The sequence below is a fragment of the Coregonus clupeaformis genome, chromosome 39 (assembly GCF_020615455.1).
Source record: "Coregonus clupeaformis isolate EN_2021a chromosome 39, ASM2061545v1, whole genome shotgun sequence".
Taxonomy (NCBI): domain Eukaryota; kingdom Metazoa; phylum Chordata; class Actinopteri; order Salmoniformes; family Salmonidae; genus Coregonus; species Coregonus clupeaformis.
In genome coordinates, this window is record NC_059230.1 from 4734235 (window position 1) to 4756734 (window position 22500).

Below are 22500 nucleotides of genomic sequence, written 5' to 3' on the forward strand. Positions count from 1 at the left end.
AGGCTAGCTGGACATCCCAGAGGGTAGCTGTCTATTCAGCTATTCAGTAGCCATTAGCCCAGTGAAATGGAGACAGGGAAGCAATGCTAATGCACTAAGAATGTGAGAATGCTAGATTGTGAGAATGCTAGAATGCTAGAATGCACCAGACATTCTCCCATGTCTGGTGTTATTCCAACCTGTCCTTGAACAGAGCTGGGTGCCATTGTCTAGACTCCTTAGGACCTATGTTGACTTGGGCCCCTTTTGTCCAAAACCTTATTGTAGCAGGGAAGCTAATCAGCTATTCAATAGCTATTAACAAGCATTGTCTTGTTATATGGGGTCAGAGAAGCGATACTAACACTGCCAGAATGTTCCAGTGGAGACAATGGAACCCTGATTAGTGATTGGAACTCCGATCGGCATTCTAACGGTACACCTGGTGATTCGGACAGAAACAATGCATTCTGGGAGTGTTCCATCGTTAGGGATTTCCTCAGAGAACATGTTCATGAATTAATTCACACCGGCAGTAAACAGGTTACAGGTTGTTCAATGAAACGATCACCCAATTAACAACAACAACAACAACAACAACAACAGCAACAACAAGGCTACAACATCAATGATATTGGACATAGAGAAGTGGATTCCTACTCTAACCCAAACCCTTTAAGTTTTTAAAGATCAAGAGGACTGAATAAATGTAAGCAACATGGCGGAGGTCACACGTCACCTGTTATTACAAATCAAGGTTACTACATTACTACATTACTACATTACTACATCATTACTACATTACTACATTACTACATCATTACTACATTACTACATTACTACATTACTACATTACTACATTACTACATCATTACTACATCATTACTACATCATTACTACATTACTACATTACTACATCATTACTACATTACTACATTACTACATTACTACATTACTACATCATTACTACATTACTACATTACTACATTGCTACATTACTACATCATTACTACATTACTACATTACTACATTACTACATTACTACATCATTACTACATTACTACATTACTACATTACTACATCATTACTACATTACTACACTACTGACACCTATCCAGCAACGTCAGATCTGTGAAGGAATCAAGAGATGGAATCAAGCACAACGTTACCCATGAAGGCATCTTAACTGCTATTGGCAGAGCCACCGTACAGACCAGTAAGTGTTACCATGACGAGTAAACAGGAAGTCCCTTGCTTACGTGACTCCTCCCTCTCTCTGGCTGCGTTGCCCCCGATAACATGGCCACATTCCGTAGATTCCATAGCCCTAACTTCATTGTGATCTCCAAACTAATCGTTTTACCATCTTAGAATCCTGGGCCCTAGCCTTAAGCTTTAGCTCAGCGGGCAAACACAGTCTTGCAGCAAGAGACCCTGGGTTCGAACCTGGTCAGTGACAATTACATGTAGCTAGACATACATTGCATCTAAATATTGTATCATTGTCACTAGTTTGGTCTCAAATCTGTTGTATCGAACACTCCTATGGTCATTGTCACACCAAACAGATCTGTCCCTCTCTGGAATTCTCTTAGCTTGTCAGTTTATTGGAATGTACCAACAAACAAAACATCATAAGCTAAGTTCCTCAGAGAGACCAACTCTCCCCACCCCAGTCTCTGAGTGGAATAGACCGGTCCATCCTCCCTTCTGTCCAATATCACAATGGAGCATTCCTTATGTGTTTTCCTGCTGTTATCAGCAGGAATGATCACTATGGAAGCTAACGATAACTTCCCAAGGCACACACACACACTTTCCCAATGCTCCAAACTGTCTATTCTGGGATCTGAGGAAAACTTTCCCAATGCTGTCTATTCTGGGATCTGAGGAAAACTTTCCCCAATACTGTCTATTCTGGAATCTGAGGAAACATTCCCAATGCTGTCTATTCTGGGATCTGAGGAAAACTTCCCAATGCTGTCTATTCTGGAATCTGAGGAAACATTCCCAATGCTGTCTATTCTGGGATCTGAGGAAAACTTCCCAATGCTGTCTATTCTGGAATCTGAGGAAACATTCCCAATGCTGTCTATTCTGGAATCTGAGGGAAACTTTCCCAATGCTGTCTATTCTGGGATCTGAGTACAAACTTTCCCAATGCTATCTGTTCTGGGATCTGAGGAAAACTTTCCCCAATGCTGTCTATTCTGGAATCTGAGGAAACATTCCCAATGCTGTCTATTCTGGAATCTGAGGAAATATTCCCAATGCTGTCTATTCTGGAATCTGAGGAAACATTCCCAATACTTCTATTCTGGGATCTGAGGAAAACCTTCCCCAATGCTGTCTATTCTGGGATCTGAGGAAAACTTTCCCCAATGCTGTCTATTCTGGAATCTGATGAAAACTTTCCCCAATACTGTCTGTTCTGGGATCTGAGAAAACATTCCCAATGCTGTCTATTCTGGGATCTGAGGAAACATTCCCAATACTTCTATTCTGGGATCTGAGGAAAACCTTCCCCAATGCTGTCTATTCTGGAATCTGAGGGAAACTTTCCCAATGCTGTCTATTCTGGGATCTGAGTACAAACTTTCCCAATGCTATCTGTTCTGGGATCTGAGGAAAACTTTCCCCAATGCTGTCTATTCTGGAATCTGAGGAAACATTCCCAATGCTGTCTATTCTGGAATCTGAGGAAATATTCCCAATGCTGTCTATTCTGGAATCTGAGGAAACATTCCCAATACTTCTATTCTGGGATCTGAGGAAAACCTTCCCCAATGCTGTCTATTCTGGGATCTGAGGAAAACTTTCCCCAATGCTGTCTATTCTGGAATCTGATGAAAACTTTCCCCAATACTGTCTGTTCTGGGATCTGAGAAAACATTCCCAATGCTGTCTATTCTGGGATCTGAGGAAACATTCCCAATACTTCTATTCTGGGATCTGAGGAAAACCTTCCCCAATGCTGTCTATTCTGGAATCTGAGGAAAACTTTCCCCAATGCTGTCTATTCTGGAATCTGAGGAAAACTTTCCCCAATGCTGTCTATTCTGGAATCTGAGGAAACATTCCCAATGATGTCTATTCTGGAATCTGAGGAAACATTCCCAATGCTGTCTATTCTGGAATCTGAGGAAACATTCCCAATACTTCTATTCTAGGATCTGAGGAAAACCTCCCCCAATGCTGTCTATTCTGGGATCTGAGGAAAACTTTCCCAATGCTGTCTATTCTGGAATCTGAGGAAACATTCCCAATGCTGTGAATTCTGGGATCTGAGGAAAACTTCCCAATGCTGTCTATTCTGGAATCTGAGGAAACATTCCCAATGCAGTCTATTCTGGAATCTGAGGAAACATTCCCAATGCTGTCTATTCTGGGATCTGAGGAAAACTTTCCCAATGCTGTCTATTCTGGGATCTGAGGAAAACTTTCCCAATGCTGTCTATTCTGGGATCTGAGGAAAACTTTCCCAATGCTGTCTATTCTGGGATCTGAGGAAACATTCCCAATGCTGTCTATTCTGGGATCTGAGGAAACATTCCCAATGCTGTCTATTCTGGAATCTGAGGAAAAATTCCCAATACTGTCTTTTCTGGGATCTGAGGAAACATTCCCAAGGCTGTTTATTCTGGGATCTGAGAAATGATTTGTATTATATGAAGTTGTGACATGCAGTACTTTCGGAAAGTATTCAGATACATTTACTTTTTCCACATTTTTCCAGGTTTTTATAAATCTTTACAAATGTATTACAAATAAAAAACTGAAATATCACATTTACATAAGTATTCAGACCCTTTACTCAGTACTTTGTTGAAGCACCTTTGGCAGCGATTACAGTCTTGAGTCTTCTTGAGTATGATGCTACAAGCTTAGCACACCTGTATTTGGGGAGTTTCTCCCATTCTTCTCTGCAGATCCTCTCAAGCTCTGTAAGGCTGGATGGGGAGCGTCGCTGCACAGCTATTTTCAGGTCTCTCCAGAGATGTTCGATCGGGTTCAAGTCTGGGCTTTAGCTGGGCCACTCAGAGCCACACGTCTTGCTCTTCATTGTAATCAGAGGGCTGATATAAATACTATGCATGCCAGTCTCTCTTGGCTAAGAGTTGAGGAGAGACTGACTGCATCACTTCTTAAGGATCTTATTTTTATAAGAAACATTAATGTGTTGAAAATCCTAAATTGTTTGCTTTGTCAACTTACACACACTTACTCCACCAGACATGCCACCAGGGGTCTTTTCACAGTCCCCAAATCCAGAACAAATTCAAGAAAGTGTACAGTATTATATAGAACCATTATTGCATGGAACTCCCTTCCATCTTATATGGCTCAAATAAACAGCAAACCTGGTTTCAGAAAACAGATAAAGCAACACCTCACGGCACAACGCCTCTCCCCTATTTGACCTAGATAGTTTGTGTGTATGTATTGATATGTAGGCTACATGTGCCTTAAAAAAATATATATATGTATTCCGCGCTGTTCTTGTCTATTATTAATGTTCTGTATTATGTCATGTTTTATGTTTTGTGTGGACTCCAGGAAGAGTAGCTGCTGCTTTTGCAACAGCTAATGGGGATCCTAATAAAATACCAAAATACCAAGGACCTTCAGAGACTCCCGAAGCCACTCCTGCGTTGTCTTGGCTGTGTGCTTAGGGTCGTTGTCATGTTGGAAGGTGAACGTTCACCCCAGTCTGAGGTCCTGAGCGCTCTGGAGCAGATTTTCATCAAGGATCTCTATGTACTTTGCTCCGTTCATCTTTCCCTCGATCCTGACTAGTCTCCAAGTTCCTGCCGCTGAAAAACATCCCCACAGCATGATGCTGCCACCACCATACTTCACCGTAGGGTTGGTGCCAGGTTTCCTCCAGACGTGACGCTTGGCATTCAGGCCAAAGAGTTCAATCTTGGTTTCATCAGACCAGAGAATCTTGTTTCTCATAGTCTGAGAGTCTTTAGGTGTCTTTTGGCAAACTCCAAGAGGGCTGTCATGTGCCTTTTACTGAGGAGTGGCTTCCTTCTGGCCACTCCACCATAAGGCCTGATTGGTGGAGTGCTGCAGAGATGGTTGTTCTTCTGGAAGGTTCTCCCATCTCCACAGAGGAACTCTGGAGCTCTGTCAGAGTGAACATCGGGTTCTTGGTCACCTCCCTGAGCAAGGCCCTTCTCCCCCGATTGCTCAGTTTGGCCGGGCGGCCAGCTCTAGGAAGAGTCTTTGTTGTTCCAAACTTCTTCCATTTAAGAATGATGGAGGCCACTGTGTTCTTGCGGACCTTCAATGCTGCAGATATTTTTCGGGTACCCTTCCCCAGATCTGTGCCTCGACATTATCCTGTCTCGGAGCTCTACAGACAATTCCTTCGACCTCATGGCTTGGTTTTTGCTCTGACATGCACTGTCAACTGTGGGACTTTAGACAGACTGGTGTGTGCCTTTCAAAATCATGTCCAATTTACCGCAGGTGGACTCCAATCAAGTTGTAGAAACATCTCAAGGATGATCAATGGAAGCAGAATGCATCTGAGCTCAATTTTGAGTCTCAAAGCAAAGGGTCTGAATACTTATGTAAATAAGGTATTTCTGTTTTTTTTATTTTTAATACATTTGCAAACATTTCTAAAAACCTGTTTTTGCTTTGTCATTATGGGGTATTGTGTGTAGATTGAGGAGGGGAAACAATTATTTTATCCATTTTAGAATAAGTCTGTAACGTAACAAAATGTGGAAACGGTCAAGGGGTCTGAATACTTTCCGAATGCACTGTATTTATCTAGATCTGTTTGGGCACCCTCCAACAAGCTAAACATGTGTTTGGTAAGGAGCTGGCAATAGACCCGAAACAGACTCGCTACCAATTACCTCATTAAAAAGGTTAGAAGCTTCCCAGGTCATTTCCTGAACTCACTGTACACTGTACTGTTCCTTCCCGTCTTCTCATGGTCCTTGATCAGCACATGAAGCTCAAACACACACACACACACCTAAACGCACACACACACACACACACACACACAAACTGTAACTGTACCTGTTCCTCCCCATCTTCTCATGGTCCTTGATCAGCACATGAAGCTCAAACACACACACACACACCTAAACGCACACACACACACACACACACAAACTGTAACTGTACCTGTTCCTCCCCATCTTCTCATGGTCCTTGACCACCAAATGAAGCTCAGCTCCTGAATCCAGAGGTATTCCCTTCAGGTCCCACTCAAAACCCTGGGAAAGACGACAGGCAAATTAATTATAGAGTACAGTATATCAGTACTGTATATTATAAACCGGGTGGTTCGAGCCCTGAATGCTGATTGGTTGAAAGCAGTGGTATATCAGACTGTATACCACACCTCATTCCAGACAGGGTTGATGTTATTCTTGATGACTTTTGTCTTCTTTTTCGCTCCTGGAAAACAAGAGGAGAGAAGAAGAATTCGAATTTTTTAAATATATTTTTTAAATCTGTTAACATTATCAATGAGTTTATCATCAGTCCCTGCAGAGACTTGGCTAGGCAGTAATCGTGTTGGACAAAGCAGTACTTCCTGTAACATAGAGGTTCTGAGCAGTGACTTCCTGTCAATCAACATTCTAACAGGAAGCAGGAAGTAGAAACAGGAAGTAGTCAGAGTGACAGACCAAGAAAATGCCAGCAGGGAGATGGATGGAGGTTATCTTATTACAGAACACTACCTCACCTTTTTACAGGTAGAACACCCAGAGATACACACACACACACACACACACACACACACACACACACACACACACACACACACACACACACACACACACACACACACACACACACACACAGACACAGACACAGACACACACATACACACAGACACACACACACACACACACACACACACACACACACACACAGACACACAGACACACAGACACACAGACACACAGACACACACATACACACACACACACACAGACACACACACACACATACACACACACACAGACACACACACACAGACACACACAGACACACACACACACACACACACACACAGACACACACACACACACACACACCTGTGGAGGCTCTTCAGAGGAGGAAGGGGAGGACCACCTCCTCAGTGAATTTCATAGAAATACAAATTGTGAAACATTTAAAAAGTTATCCTTTTAGATTAAACTAAATATAATCACATTTTACCCCCCAAAAAATATTAAAACACACTATTTTTCAATGGTCTACTGTAGCCTCAACAGCACTCTGTAGGGTAGCACCACGGTGTAGCCGGAGGACAGCTAGCTTCCGTCCTCCTCTGGGTACATTGACTTCAATACAAAACCTAGGAGGCTCGTGGTTCTCACCCGCTTCCATAGACTTTCACAGTAATTATGACAACTTCTGGACAACGACCTCCAACCTATCAGAGCTCTTGCCCCATGAACTGACGTTGTCCACCCAATCAAAGGATCAGAGAATGAATCTAGTACTGAAAGCATAAGCTACAGCTAGCTAGCACTGCAGTGCATGAAATGTGGTGAGTAGTTGACTCAAAGAGAGAGAAAGCCAATAGTTGGACAGTTTTCAACAAATTAATGTATTTAAAAATGAAGAAGAAGCAAGAGAGAGAGAGAGAGATTGTCATTTATTTTTTCACATTCAGTTTCACTTACTTAGCTTGCAAATGCAGCTAGCTAGTTTAGCCTACTCAAACACCCGGCTCAAACAGAGGGATGTTATGTTAGCTAGCTGGCTATGGCTATCCAACACAACACTGTAACTCTTCCAAGTCAAGGTAAGCTTTTGGTTTGACTTACCCGCCGGTGTAAGTGCTAAACTGCTTACTGACTGTACACTGTAACGTTACCGCATGATTGTAGCGGGTTTACTAACGCATTAGTTCTATTAACTATGTTGACTATGGACGTTACTTTAGCTAATATGGGGACAACGATGTAGGCTGTGTGTAGCGGTTATGACATGGTTTGGCTTGGAAAGGTTTTTTCCCCTGGTCACATACAGTTGATGTGTTGTGCATTGAAGTCCACAAGCGAAGGGAAAAGGTGAGAGGAGGAGAGTGCATAGCTGCGATAAGGAATACAACGTGGCTGCTATGAAAGTGAACTGTGTTTGCGTGTGATCAGGGGTGTATTCATTCCGGACGATTCTGTTGAAAAACTTTTCTTAAACGGAAGCAAACGGAACAAAACAGGGATAAAACATACCTGAATTTGTCCAATAGAAACTCTTGTTTGTAACTGTTGGACTAATGATTACACCCTAGATCAGCTAGATGCAGGCAAGAGTGTGCAAGGCGGTATTGAATGTGTCACTGTCTGTCCATGTGTCACTGTCTGTCGCCTCAAATGTGTCTCTCGACCTGTGTCCACCTACGTTGTCAACATTCATTCATAGGCTAGACTGTAGCAACCTCATGATGGGTATAAGGAAAATACAAGTATCATGTAGTAGCCTAAACCTGTCGATGTTACATTGAACTGGGTGAATGGAAGATGAATGACAGTCATCCAATACGCTGTAATAGAAATAAGGCCATGTTCTCTGACACACACAGACGGTCCTGCACATATTAAACACTCACACACACACATTATTAGAATATAATTTCAATGTCATTGCATCTCACACTTGGCTTAGTTATGTGTCCAGTGTATCAGGCCAGATAGACCGATAGACCGATAGATCGATAGATCGATAGACCGATAGACCGATAGATCGATAGACCGATAGATCGATAGACCGATAGACCGATAGATCGATAGACCGATAGACCGATAGATCGATAGATCGATAGACCGATAGACCGATAGATCGGTAGACCGATAGACCGATAGATCGATAGACCGATAGATCGATAGACCGATAGACCGATAGACCGATAGACCGATAGATCGATAGATCGATAGATCGATAGATCGATATACAAATGACGTATGTGAACACCCTTTCAAATTTGTGGATTCGGCTATTTCAGCCACACCCGTTACTGACAAGTGTATAAAATCGAGCACACAGCCATGCAATCTCCATAGACAAACATTGGTAGTAGAATGGCCTTACTGAAGAGCTCAGTGACTTTCAACGTGGCACCGTCATGGGATGCCACAAGTCAGTTCGTCAGATTTCTGCCCTGCTAGAGCTGCCCCAGTCAACTGTAAGTGCTGTTATTGTGAAGTGGAAACTTCTAGGAGCAACAATGGCTCAGCCGCGAAGTGGTAGGCCACACGAGCTCACAGAACGGGACCGCTGAGTGCTGAAGCGCGTAGCGTGTAAAAATCGTCTGTCCTCAGTTGCAGCATTCACTAACGAGTTCCAAACTGCCTCTGGAAGCATCTTCAGCACAATAACTATTCATCAGGAGCTTCATGAAATGGGTTTCCATGGCCAAGCAGCCGCACACAAGCCTAAGATCACCATGCGCAATGCCAAGCGTCGGCTGGAGTGGTGTAAAGCTCGCCGCCATTGGACTCTGGAGCAGTGGAAATGCGTTCTCTGGAGTGATTAATCACGCTTCACCATCTGGCAGTCCGACGGACGAATCTGGGTTTGGCTGATGCCAGGTTTGGCTGATGCTACCTCCAATGCATAGTGGCAACTGTAAAGTTTGGTGGAGGAGGAGTAATGGTCTGGGGCTGTTTTTTTATGTTTCGGGCTACGCCCCTTAGTTCCAGTGAAGGGAAATCTTGTGGGAACAGTTTGGGGAAGGCCCTTTCCTGTTTCAGCATGACAATGACCCCGTGCACAAAGCGAGGTCCATACAGAAATGGTTTGTCGAGATCGGTGTGGAAGAACTTGACTGGCCTGCACAGAGCCCTGACCTCAACCCCATCGAACACCTTTGGGATGAATTGGAACGCCGACTGCGAGCCAGGCCTAGTTACCCAACATCAGTGCCCGACCTCACCAATGCTCTTGTGGCTGAATGGAAGCAAGTCCCCGCCGCAATGTTCCAACATCTAGTGGAAAGCCTTCCCAGAAGAGTGGAGGCTGTTATAGCAGCAAAGGGGGGACCAACTCCATATTAACGCCAAATGAGATGATCGACGAGCTGGTGTCCACATACTTTTGGTCATGTAGTGTAGATATTGGTCCATGAGGGTAGATAGATAAACCCATGGGTAGGACGTTCTTTTCCACATGAAAGGAAGAAGAGGGAGAATCGCTATTGTGGTCAGAGTCCTAAAAACACTTCCTCCATTTTGTTTTTTACAGATTTTTTTACCATTTATCAGAGATGAGGGACTACTTTGGCATCTGGCTTTTTACAGGGTTCGATTCCTGTAAAGTGTTATTTTCAAAACACCTCCACCCTTCGGAGGAAAGAGAGCGGGCAGGGTGTGTATGTGTGTTTGTGAGTGTGTGAGTGTGTGTGTGTGTGTGTGTGTGTGTGTGTGCCTACACTTGCATTCGAGCCTATCCTTAAATACCTACATCATAATTCCCAGGAAAGTGTGCAGCTTTTGTTGGAATGATATCTCACCAACAGGAAGTGACGCAATGTTCACTTCCTGCTACCTTCCTGGTTCAGAATGAATGGGGCACGACTTGGCACAGTCACAGTTTCTGTCTTAAAATAGGCCCTGACACACAAACATCAGGCCTATAGGAGAGCTATGGGAAGGCAATGTACTGATGGAGAGGAGTTATTGAAGTGTGGAACACCAAGACTTCAAAAACAGGAATTGAGGATTTCCTCTCCTTAGACTCCCTCACCCCGTGTCACCCCATCTCCTCTCTCCTGACCCTCTCTCCTCACCTCTCTCCTCACCCTCTCTCCTCACCCCTCTCCACCTCCACTGCTTGGATCCTCTTGACAGATCCTCAAGTTGGCACTTCACAAACTCCCGCTTCTCTCTTTTTGTCTTTCAGCAGCAAGAGAACAGAGCTCTCAGAACAATGACTTGCATTCCAACGCTCTATCTCTCTCTCTCTCTCTCTCTCTCTCTCTCTCTCTCTCTGTCTCTCTCTCTCTCTCTCTCTCTCTCTCTCTCTCTCTCTCTCTCTCTCTCTCTCTCTCTCTCTCTCTCTCTCTCTCTCTCTCTCTCTCTCTCTCTCTCTCTCTCTCTCTCTCTCTCTCTCTCTCTCTCTCTCTCTCTCTCTCTCTCTCTCTCTCTCTCTCTCTCTCTCTCTCTCTCTCTCTCTCTCTCTCTCTCTCTCTCTCTATCTCTGTGTGTTTTTTCAGCATCAGATACCATGGCCATTTATAGACATCAGACGCCATCATTACAGAACAGCCTCCCTGCTCTGACTAACCAGCTAGCTATGGAGAGAGAAGTGGGGGAAATATCTCTTCTCTCTTGGGTTTGGAGATCTGTCTCACCATTTCCATCTTATTTTTAATGCAAACGGTTATAAAGACACGGTTATAAAGACACGGTTATAAAGACACGGTTATAAAGACACGGTTATATAGACACGGTTATATAGACACGGTTATATAGACACGGTTATGTAGACACGGTTATATAGACACGGTTATATAGACACGGTTATATAGACACGGTTATATAGACAAACATTGAGGTGGAATATGTTCTAGCGTAATGCTGATCTTGCTGTATTGTATGAACAGGGAACTGCGTCCCAAATGGCACCTTTATTCTCTATGGGCTCAAACGTAGTGCACTCCAAAGGGAACAGGGTGCGTAGTGCACTCCAAAGGGAATAGGGTGCCATTCAGGACGAGGTCTAAGTTAGGCGACGGAGAGCGTGTTTATTCACTTTGCTGAATTCCTGAAGTTGTCGCAATTCGACAGGGTCAAGTCTTGCTGTGACCAATTATACGAGAGAGAGAGAGAGAGAGAGAGAGAGAGAGAGAGAGAGAGAGAGAGAGAGAGAGAGAGAGAGAGAGAGAGAGAGAGAGAGAGAGAGACAGAGAGAGAGAGAGAGACAGAGAGAGAGAGAGAGACAGAGAGAGACAGAGAGAGAGAGAGAGAGAGAGAGAGAGAGAGAGAGCAACGAACCAGGGAGCAACAACTGTCTTAACGCTGAGATACACTGAGAATAATGCAACAAGGTACCAGCAATAGCAGACGCTCTTATCCAGAGTGACTCAAAATAACTTTCATTTATAGAAACAGTCTGAAACATGTCAAATCACTAACTGCATGTTTCCCAGGGACAGCGATAAAAGTCGGGCTTGTGGTGCGGTGCCACGTTGCCATGGGAACTAAGACACACATGTCAGTCTGATGGCACCAGGAACAGGAAGTGGATGGAACAAACAGAGGAAGAGAAGTTAACCTCCCATGTTAGTCAGACAGACATTATCACATTAAAGGTCATGGAAAAATACAAGATAATGTGCTCACCTGTTATAATGTAATACCTTATCATTCATAATGAAGTACATTTTAATTCATTACATAATATGAACAATGTGTTATTGCTTTAAAAGTTAAATGACATTCAGAAGTTTTCCATTCATAAAGAAAAGCCACCGGTCACTGCTGAACATAATAACAACGTGCAACGGGTAATGTAATAACATATCTGTGGTAATGTATCAAATCTCTTCATCTTTACATTATTAGCTAATAATGGAAAAACAGAAATGTCCATAATGATGAAACCACAGAAGCTTCCTCTTCTTTCCTGTAAAGCAATAGGTTTCTCGAAGATAACCCAAGGATGAAATTGCTATCAAGCACTGTTCATTTCTGAAATCAACCCTAAATGATATACCATCTTTCCCATCTAGTCAGGGACTGACCTGGGACACCAGGTGAGTGGACTTTCTGACCAATCAGTGACATTAATCAATCAATCAATTAACTACAAGGAAGAAAATGCGTGTACCTCTTACACCCTTTCACCTCTGACCCCTTACCCCATTACCTCTGAAGATGACGCCACACAGAGGGTCACTAAGCCGACCATCCTTCACCCGCAGATTGTTGGCCCGTTGGATAACACACCTCAACATGGTGCCGCCCTGGCAACACACCTGGCAACGCACCCGGCGACGGTGATGACCCTTAGCAACGATCCCAGTGACGATCGCACCCCGGGTAACGAAACTGATACTGCTCTCACAGGTGAGGAGAACGTCTGAAATTCTCACACACACACCTTCGCCGGAATGGTACCAAGTCCAAATGATGAGCTATAGTCCAAAGTTGTAGTCCAAAGCTGAAGAGTCTTCTACTGCCTTCCCTACCCGGTGTCTCAAGATATCTCCTTCTCCCTCTCACACACACAGACCGCCAGCGAGCAGGGACCTCTCCAAACATACACACACTCACTCATAGGACTACCCCCCAGCTCCAGCATCACACCCTGTGAATACAAAGGAAATCTCAACATTTCCTGCTCTCTCTTCCTCCCTCTCTTCCTCTCTCTCTCTCTCTCTCTTTATATCATGCAGACAATCTGTCTTCCTCTCTCTCTCTCTCTCTCTCTCTCTCTCTTTATATCACGCAGACAATCTGTCTTCCTCTCTCTCTCTCTCTCTCTCTCTCTCTCTCTCTCTCTATTTATATCACCCAGACAATCTATCTTCCTCTCTCTCCTCCTCTCTCCTCTCTCCCTTTTTACATATCTCCCCCTCTCTCTCTCTCTCTCTCTCGCTCTCTCTCTCTCTCTCTCTCTCGCTCTCTCTCTCTCTCTCTCTCTCTCTCTCTCTCTCTCTCTCTCTCTCTCTCTCTCTCTCTCTCTCTCTCTCTCTCTCTCTCTTCTCTCTCTCTCTCTCTCTCTCTCTCTCTCTCTCTCTCTCTCTCTCTCTCTCTCTCTCTCTCTCTCTCTCTCTCTCTCTCTCTCTCTCTCTCTCTCTCTCTCTCTTTCTTCTCCTCTGATCTTTTCTTTATCTCACTTTCAATCTCTCTCTCTTTTTCTGTCTCCAAGGAACAGCTGTATATAGACATTGATTAGAGGGGATGTTTAGTTCAGCATGTTTAGGGGATGATCGAACACAGATCTAGGATCAGTCAGATACTACCACTAAAAACTATGAGAAAAAAATTAGCAAAATGTTTTATACAAACCTGTTTTCACTTTGTCATTATTGGGTTTTGAGTGTAGATTGATGAGGGAATAAATTAATTTGATCAATTTTAGAATCATTTTGTTTAATGTGGAAAAAGGGAAGGGTCTGAATACTTTCCGAATGCACTGTATATACAGTACCGGTCAAAAGTTTGGACACACCTACTCATTCCAGGGTTTTTCTTTATTTCTACATTGTAGAATAATAGTGAAGACATCAAAACGATGAAATAACACATATGGAATCATGTAGTAACCAAAAAAGTGTTAAACAAATCAAAATATATTTTATATTTGAGATTCTTCAAATAGCCACCCTTTGCCTTGATGACAGCTTTGCACACTCTTGGCATTCTCTCAACGAGCTTCACCTGGAATGCTTTTCCAACAGTCTTGAAATAGTTCCCACATATGCTGAGCACTTGTTGTCTGCTATTCCTTCACTCTGCGGTCCGACTCATCCCCAACTATCTCAATTGGGTTGAGGTCGGGGGATTGTGGAGGCCAGGTCATCTGATGCAGCACTCCATCACTCTCCTTCTTGGTCAAATAGCCCTTACACAGCTTGGAGGTGTGTTGGGTCATTGTCCTGTTGAAAAAAAATACAGTCCCACTAAGTGCAAACTAGATGGGATGGCATATCGCTGCAGTCACCTGGAATGCATTTCAATTAACAGGTGTGCCTTCTTAAAGGTTAATTTGTTGAATTTCATTCCTTCTTAATGCGTTTGAGCCAATCAGTTGTGTTGTGACAAGGTAGGGGTGTTATACAGAAGATAGCCATATTTGGTAAAAGACCAAGTCCATAGAACAGCTCAAATAAGCAAAGAGAAATAACAGTCCATCATTACTTTAAGACATGAAGGTCAGTCAATCCGGAACATTTCAAGAACTTTGAAAGTTTCTTCAAGTGCAGTCGCAAAAACCATCAAGCGCTATGATGAAACTGGCTCTCATGAGGACCGCCACAAGGATGGAAGACCCAGAGTTACCTCTGCTGCAGAGGATAAGTTCATTAGAGTTACCAGCCTCAGAAATTGCAGCCCAAATAAATGCTTCACAGAGTTCAAGTAACAGACACATCTCAACATCAACTGTTCAGAGGAGACTGCGTGAATCAGGACTTCATGGTCGAATTGCTGCAAAAAAAACACTACTAAAGGACACCAATAAGAAGAAGAAGACCTGCTTGGGCCAAGAAACACGAGCAATGGACATTAGACCGGTGGAAATGTGTCCTTTGGTCTGGAGTCCAATTTGGAGATGTTTGGTTCCAACTGCCGTGTCTTTGTGAGACGCGGTGTGGGTGAACGGATGATCTCTGCATGTGTAGTTCCCACCGTAAAGCATGGAGGAGGAGGTGTTATGGTGTGGGGGTGCTTTGCTGGTGACACTGTCTGGGATTTATTGAGAATTCAAGGCACACTTAACCAGCACGGCTACCACAGCATTCTGCAGCGATACGCCATTCCATCTGGTTTGGGCTTAGTGGGACTATAATTTGTTTTTCAACAGGACAATGACCCAACACACATCCAAGCTGTGTAAGGGCTTTTTGACCAAGAAGGAGAGTGATGGAATGCTGCATCAGATGACCTGGCCTCCACAATCCCCCAACCTCAACCCAATTGAGATGGTTTGGGATGAGTCGGACCGCAGCCAACAAGTGCTCAGCACATGTGGGAACTCTTTTCAAGACTGTTGGAAAATCATTCCAGGTGAAGCTGGTTGAGAGAATGCCAAGAGTGTGCAAAGCTGTCATCAAGGCAAAGGGTGGCTATTTGAAGAATCTCAAATATAAAATGTATTTTGATTCGTTTAACACTTTTTTTTGGGTTACTACATGATTCCACATGTGTTATTTCACAGTTTTGATGTCTTCACTATTATTCTACGTTTACATTTACGTCATTTAGCAGACGCTGTTATCCAGAGCGACTTACAAATTGGTGCATTCACCTCATAGCCAGTGGGACAACCACTTTATTATTCTACAATGTAAAAAAATAGTAAAAAATAAAGAAAAACCCTTGAATGAGTAAGTGAGTCCAAACTTTTGACTGGTAGTGTGTAGTTAGCAGACACACGTAAAACGTTGTACCAAAACCACACACAATGACAATAACAATACTGACCGTAGATGTGTTCATAAAGGGACATTCACAACTGTATCTTCCTGTGTCCCTTCACAGATCTGGTCAGAAGCATCTGGTGGGATTCCTGACTCAGACAATGCAGGCCCACAACAGCAGAGTACCAACACACACATTCTCTGAAACACTCAATCAGGCAGCGCCACCTACAGTCTCAATCAGGCAGCGCCACCTACAGTCTCAATCAGGCAGCGCCACCTACAGTCTCAATCAGACAGCGCCACCTACAGTCTCAATCAGACAGCGCCACCTACAGTCTCAATCAGACAGCGCCACCTACAGTCTCAATCAGACAGCGCCACCTACAGTCTCAATCAGGCAGCGCCACCTACAGTCTCAATCAGGCAGCGCCACCTACAGTCTCAATCAGACAGCGCCACCTACAGTCTCAATCAGGCAGCGCCACCTACAGTCTCAATCAGACAGCGCCACCTACAGTCTCAATCAGGCAGCGCCACCTACAGTCTCAATCAGACAGCGCCACCTACAGTCTCAATCAGGCAGCGCCACCTACAGTGTCAATCAGACAGCGCCACCTACAGTCTCAATCAGGCAGCGCCACCTACAGTCTCAATCAGGCAGCACCACCTACAGTCTCAATCAGGCAGCGCCACCTACAGTCTCAATCAGGCAGCGCCACCTACAGTCTCAATCAGACAGCGCCACCTACAGTCTCAATCAGGCAGCGCCACCTACAGTCTCAATCAGACAGCGCCACATACAGTCTCAATCAGGCAGCGCCTGACGAGAAAAAAAGCAAACAAGCCATCCCATGTGAGTGTCTACCGTTAGACATGTCCAGGCTCAAGGCTACACCACTGGGTGTGAACATAATAACGACAGCATCAGATCAACACATTGCTGCATGGGGTCTGGCTGTGACCGATCACCGTGGTAACACAGGGTATCACCGTGGTAACGCAGGGTATCACCGTGGTAACGCAGGGTATCACCGTGGTAACGCAGGGTATCACCGTGGTAACGCAGGGTATCACCGTGGTAACGCAGGGTACCACCGTGGTAACGCAGGGTATCACCGTGGTAACACAGGGTATCACCGTGGTAACACAGGGGGGCACTCTCAATCACAGTCATGATGCAGCGTTTCCTTTATGGACCGGTGTCTGGTTCGTATCACTGGTGTTGTATGCGTAAGCACAGACACACAATGATGTGAATAATTATTATTACCCACATACGTTTTCTAGACTACAGGGTTAAAATAGGGTCATATGAGGAGATGATCCCTGAAGCATATAATAATATTTTGTATTTCCTCAGGAATGTGTGACCTTGAGGGCAGAGACAACATGAGCAGTGTGTGCCAGTGAGAGAGAGAGAGAGAAGGGGGGAGTGAGAGAGAATAGAGAGAGAGAAGAGTGAGAGAGAGAGAGAAGAGAGAGAGGATTGAGAGAGAGAGAGAGATAGAGAGAGAGAAAGAGAGAGAGAGAGAGAGAGAGAGAGAGAGAGAGAGAGAAGGAGAGAGAGAAGAGAGAGAGTAAGTGAGAGTGAGAGAGAGAGGATTGAGAGAGAGAGAGAGAGAGAGAGAGAGAGAGAGAGAGAGAGAGAGAGAGAGAGAGAGAGAGAGAGAGAGAGAGAGAGAGAGAGAGAGAGAGAGAGAGAGAGAGAGAGAGAGACAGACAGACAGAGAGGGGAGAGAGAGAGAGAGAGAGAGAGAGAGAGAGAGAGAGAGAGAGAGAGAGAGAGAGAGAGAGAGAGAGACAGACAGAGAGGGAGAGAGAGAGAGAGAGAGAGAGAGAGAGAGAGAGAGAGAGAGAGAGAGAGAGAGAGAGAGAGAGAGAGAGAGAGAGAGACAGACAGAGAGGGAGAGAGAGAGAGAGAGAGAGAAAGAGAGAGAGAGAGAGAGAGAGAGAGACAGACAGAGAGGGAAGAGAGAGAGAGAGAGAGAGAGAGAGAGAGAGAGAGAGAGAGAGAGAGAGACAGAGAGAGAGAGAGACAGAGAGAGAGAGAGAGAGCAGACCAGGCTATGTATGTGCCCACTGCCCACAAAAAGAGGTGGAAACTGAGCTGCAGTTCAGTGGGGGGGGGGGTATAATATGTATATTTATATTGTATTATACAGGGCACATTTGGAAAAGAGACCTAGGACTCAATATGTCTTCCCTGTCAAAATAAAGGTAAAAATAAATACAAATTAGAAAACCTGCAGATTATAAAGCCTTCACAAATGCGACATAAATGTGTTGCAAGTCACCTGTAACCATATGTCATGCTTTCTAAAGGGTTCATAAATGTAGCATAACTGTGTGACATAATCAACAATGTAAAAATGCACTGCTTAATAAAGGCCTTATAAATCATGTTAAATTGAGGCTTCACAAAGCATTTGTAATCTTAGTAGAGTATTGCAACACCAGGATATTGGGTTCGATCACCGGGACCACCCATATGTAAAAATGTATTCACCCATGAATGTCAGTCGCTTTGGATAAATAGTGTCTGCTAAATTGTATATGTTATATTTCACTAAAACATTTCTAAGATGGCTCAAACTCTTTCCCTCTTGGGTGCATAGTCAATATTGGACTCAACTTCTCCCATAATGCCGTGCTGCAGGATGACACACATTCTAAAGTGCAGTCATGCAAAAAGCATTGGTCCATTTTAAAATCAATGTTTATTTTTTTGCCTACTTCTGTTTTCCCCAAATTCCATTTTCTTGATTTTTTTTCTCCAGATTTCTGGTTTCCTCCAGTTTCTTCACACTTTTGTAATAGCTACAAAATTAGATTTTCTGTGTTCACAACGATGCTTAAACCACATCAGGGGATGACTTTTTTTGAGCTCTAGGGAAAATCTATAGCTCTCGTTGTTGTTGTTGTTTGCGTTTGTGTACTGAGCAACACATAACTTTGTTCCAGAAGAAAGACACTTTTAATTTCTTTAGGTTGAGGGGCTTTCATCAAAGGTAAGTGTTTCTTGGTGTAACGTCTTCCCCAGGCTATTGGACACACAGGACGTATAAGCCTGGGATATCAACCGTTCAAAGATGTTCTTAGTGGGAGTGACCATAGATTTCTATAGGAGTGACCTTACTGAGTAAGGTATCTATCATTGTCACTACTTAACACAGTCAAAAAGTCATAATTATTTGCGAAACCCTGCCCATTTCCACAATTGATCTTCTTAAAATTGGATTTTAAACCTAACCCTAACTAATGAAGGCCAGGTTTGATGAGTTGGTCCACAAGACGTACCGGGCATTTGGACGAAAGTGTCTGGGAACGAGATTAGGTGTAACGTGACTAACATGACATCCCTTTAGAGCGTATGTCTTCCTTCAGCGCAACACGTCAACCTTTATAAAGCACATGTTTATATCACATTTGACATAGTGGGTTATGTCACATTTGACATTGGTGATTGTCACACACACTTATGCCACATTTATGAGCCCTTTATAAAGCATGACATACGGTTATAGATACTTTTGTAACACATTTATGTAGTGCTTATGAAGGCATTATAAGCTGAATGTCATTTAAAGCGGGACTGTGAGAGAGAGAGAGAGAGAGAGAGAGAGAGAGAGAGAGAGAGAGAGAGAGAGAGAGGGAGAGAAAGAGAGAGAGAGAGGGAGACAGAGAGAGAGAGAGAGAGAGAGAGAGAGACTAGTCATTAACAGCAGACTAGTTCGTTTCCTCAGTGAAAACAATGTACTGAGCAAATGTCAAATTGGCTTTTTACCAAATTACCGTACGACAGACCACGTATTCACCCTGCACACCCTAATTGACAAACAAACAAACCAAAACAAAGGCAAAGTCTTCTCATGCTTTGTTGATTTCAAAAAAGCTTTTGACTCAATTTGGCATGAGGGTCTGCTATACAAATTGATGGAAAGTGGGGTTGGGGGAAAAACATACGACATTATAAAATCCATGTAAACAAACAAGAAGTTTGCGGTTAAAATTGGCAAAAAACACACACATTTCTTTCCACAGGGCCGTGGGGTGAGACAGGGATGCAGTTTAAGCCCCACCCTCTTCAACATATATGTCAACGAATTGGCGAGGGCACTAGAACAGTCTGCAGCAGCCGGCCTCACCCTAATAGAATTTGAAGTCAAATGTCTTCTGTTTGCTGACGATCTGGTGCTTCTGTCACCAACCAAGGAGGGCCTACAGCAGCACCTAGATCTTCTGCACAGATTCTGTCAGACCTGGGCCCTGACAGTAAATCTCAGTAAGACAAAAATAATGGTGTTCCAAAAAAGGTCCAGATGCCAGGACCACAAATACAAATTCCATCTAGACACCGTTGCCCTAGAGCACACAAAAAACTATACATACCTCGGCCTAAACATCAGCGCCACAGGTAACTTCCACAAAGCTGTGAACGATCTGAGAGACAAGGCAAGAAGGGCCTTCTATGCCATCAAAAGGAACATAAAATTTGACATACCAATTAGGATCTGGCTAAAAAATACTTGAATCAGTTATAGAACCCATTGCCCTTTATGGTTCTGAGGTCTGGGGTCCGCTCACCAACCAAGAATTCACAAAATGGGACAAACACCAAATTGAGACTCTGCATTAAGAATTCTGCAAAAACATCCTCCGTGTACAACGTAAAACACCAAATAATGCATGCAGAGCAGAATTAGGCCAATACCCGCTAATTATCAAAATCCAGAAAAGAGCCGTTAAATTCTATAACCACTTAAAAGGAAGCGATTCCCAAACCTTCCATAAAAAAGCCATCACCTACAGAGAGATGAACTTGGAGAAGAGTCCCCTAAGTAAGCTTGTCCTGGGGCTCTGTTCACAAACACAAACAGACCCCACACAGCCCCAGGACAACAACAACAACAACAACACAACTAGACCCAACCAAATCATGAGAAAACAAAAAGAGAATTACTTGACACATTGGAAAGAACAAACAAAAAAACAGAGCAAACTATAATGCTATTTGGCCCTAAACAGAGAGTACACAGTGGCAGAATACTTGACCACTGTGACTGACCCAAACTTAAGGAAAGCTTTGACTATGTACAGACTCAGTGAGCATAGCCTTGCTATTGAGAAAGGCCGCCGTAGGCAGACCTGGCTCTCAAGAGAAGACAGGCTATGTGCACACTGCCCACAAAATGAGGTGGAAACTGAGCTGCACTTCCTAACCTCCTGCCAAATGTATGACCATATTAGAGACACATATTTCCCTCAGATTACAGCGATCCACAAAGAATTCGAAAACAAACCCAATTTTGATAAACTCCCTTATCTACTGGGTGAAAAACCACAGTGTGCCATCACAGCTGCAAGATTTATGACCTGTTGCCACAAGAAAAGGGCAACCAGTGAAGAACAAACACCATTGTAAATACAACCCATATTTATGTTTATTTATTTTCCCATTTGTACTTTAACTATTTGCACATTGTTACAACACTGTATATATACATAATATGGCATTTGAAATGTCTTTATTCTTTTGAAACTTCTGAGTGTAATGTTTACTGTTAATATTTATTGTTTATTTCACTTTTGTTTACTATCTACTTCACTTGCTTTGGCAATGTTAACACACGTTTCCCATGCCAATAAAGCCCTTAAATTGAAATTGAATTGAGAGAGAGAGAGAGAGAGAAAGAGAGACAGACAGAGAGAGAGAGAGAGAGAGAGAGAGAGATAGAGATAGAGAGAGAGAGAGAGAGAGAGAGAGAGAGAGAGAGAGAGAGAGAGAGACAGAGAGAGAGAGAGAGAGACAGAGAGAGAGAGACAAAGAGAGGGAGAGAGAGAGAGAGAGAGAGAGAGAGAGAGAGAGAGAGAGAGAGAGAGAGAGAGAGAGAGAGAGAGAGACAGAAAGAGAGAGAGAGACAGAGAGAGCAGACCTGGCTCTCAAGAGAAGACAGGCTATGTATGTGCCCACTGCCCACAAAAAGAGGTGGAAACTGAGCTGCAGTTCAGTGGGTGGGGGGGTATAATATGTATATTTATATTGTATTATACAGGGCACATTTGGAAAAGAGACCTAGGACTCAATATGTCTTCCCTGTCAAAATAAAGGTAAAAATAAATACAAATTCGAAAACCTGCAGCTTATAAATCAAATCAATTGAATCAAATTTTATTGGTCACATGCGCCGAATACAACAGGTGCAGACATTACATTGAAATGCTTATTTACAGCCCTTAACCAACAGTGCATTTATTTTAAACAAAAAAAGTAAAAAATAAAACAACAACAACAAAAAAAAGTGTTGAGAAAAAAAAGAGCAGAAGTAAAATAAAGTGACAGTAGGGAGGCTATATATACAGGGGGGTACCGTTGCAGAGTCAATGTGCGGGGGCACCGGCTAGTTGAGGTAGTTGAGGTAAAAGCCTTCACAAATTCGACATAAATG

General features: G+C 43.5%; 1 protein-coding gene across 9 annotated transcripts in view; it reads right to left on the reverse strand.

The window, feature by feature from the left end:
- The window catches only part of dysf (dysferlin, limb girdle muscular dystrophy 2B (autosomal recessive)), a 145388-nt gene that overhangs the window by 114191 nt on the left and 8697 nt on the right, over positions 1–22500 (reverse strand). For 8 of the 9 annotated variants that reach the window (XR_006657956.1, XM_045211867.1, XM_045211866.1 and 5 more), the window contains exons 2-3: positions 6353–6408; positions 6133–6224 (exon numbers count right to left, since the gene is read on the reverse strand). Coding sequence is in view for 8 of the 9 variants with exons in the window: in XM_045211867.1 (XP_045067802.1) it covers positions 6133–6224; positions 6353–6408 (148 nt within the window). In the remaining variant the exon portion in view is untranslated. Of the gene's footprint in view, positions 1–6132; positions 6225–6352; positions 6409–12834; positions 13181–22500 lie in introns of those variants that run through there. The other variant, XM_045211870.1, reaches the window with a different exon arrangement.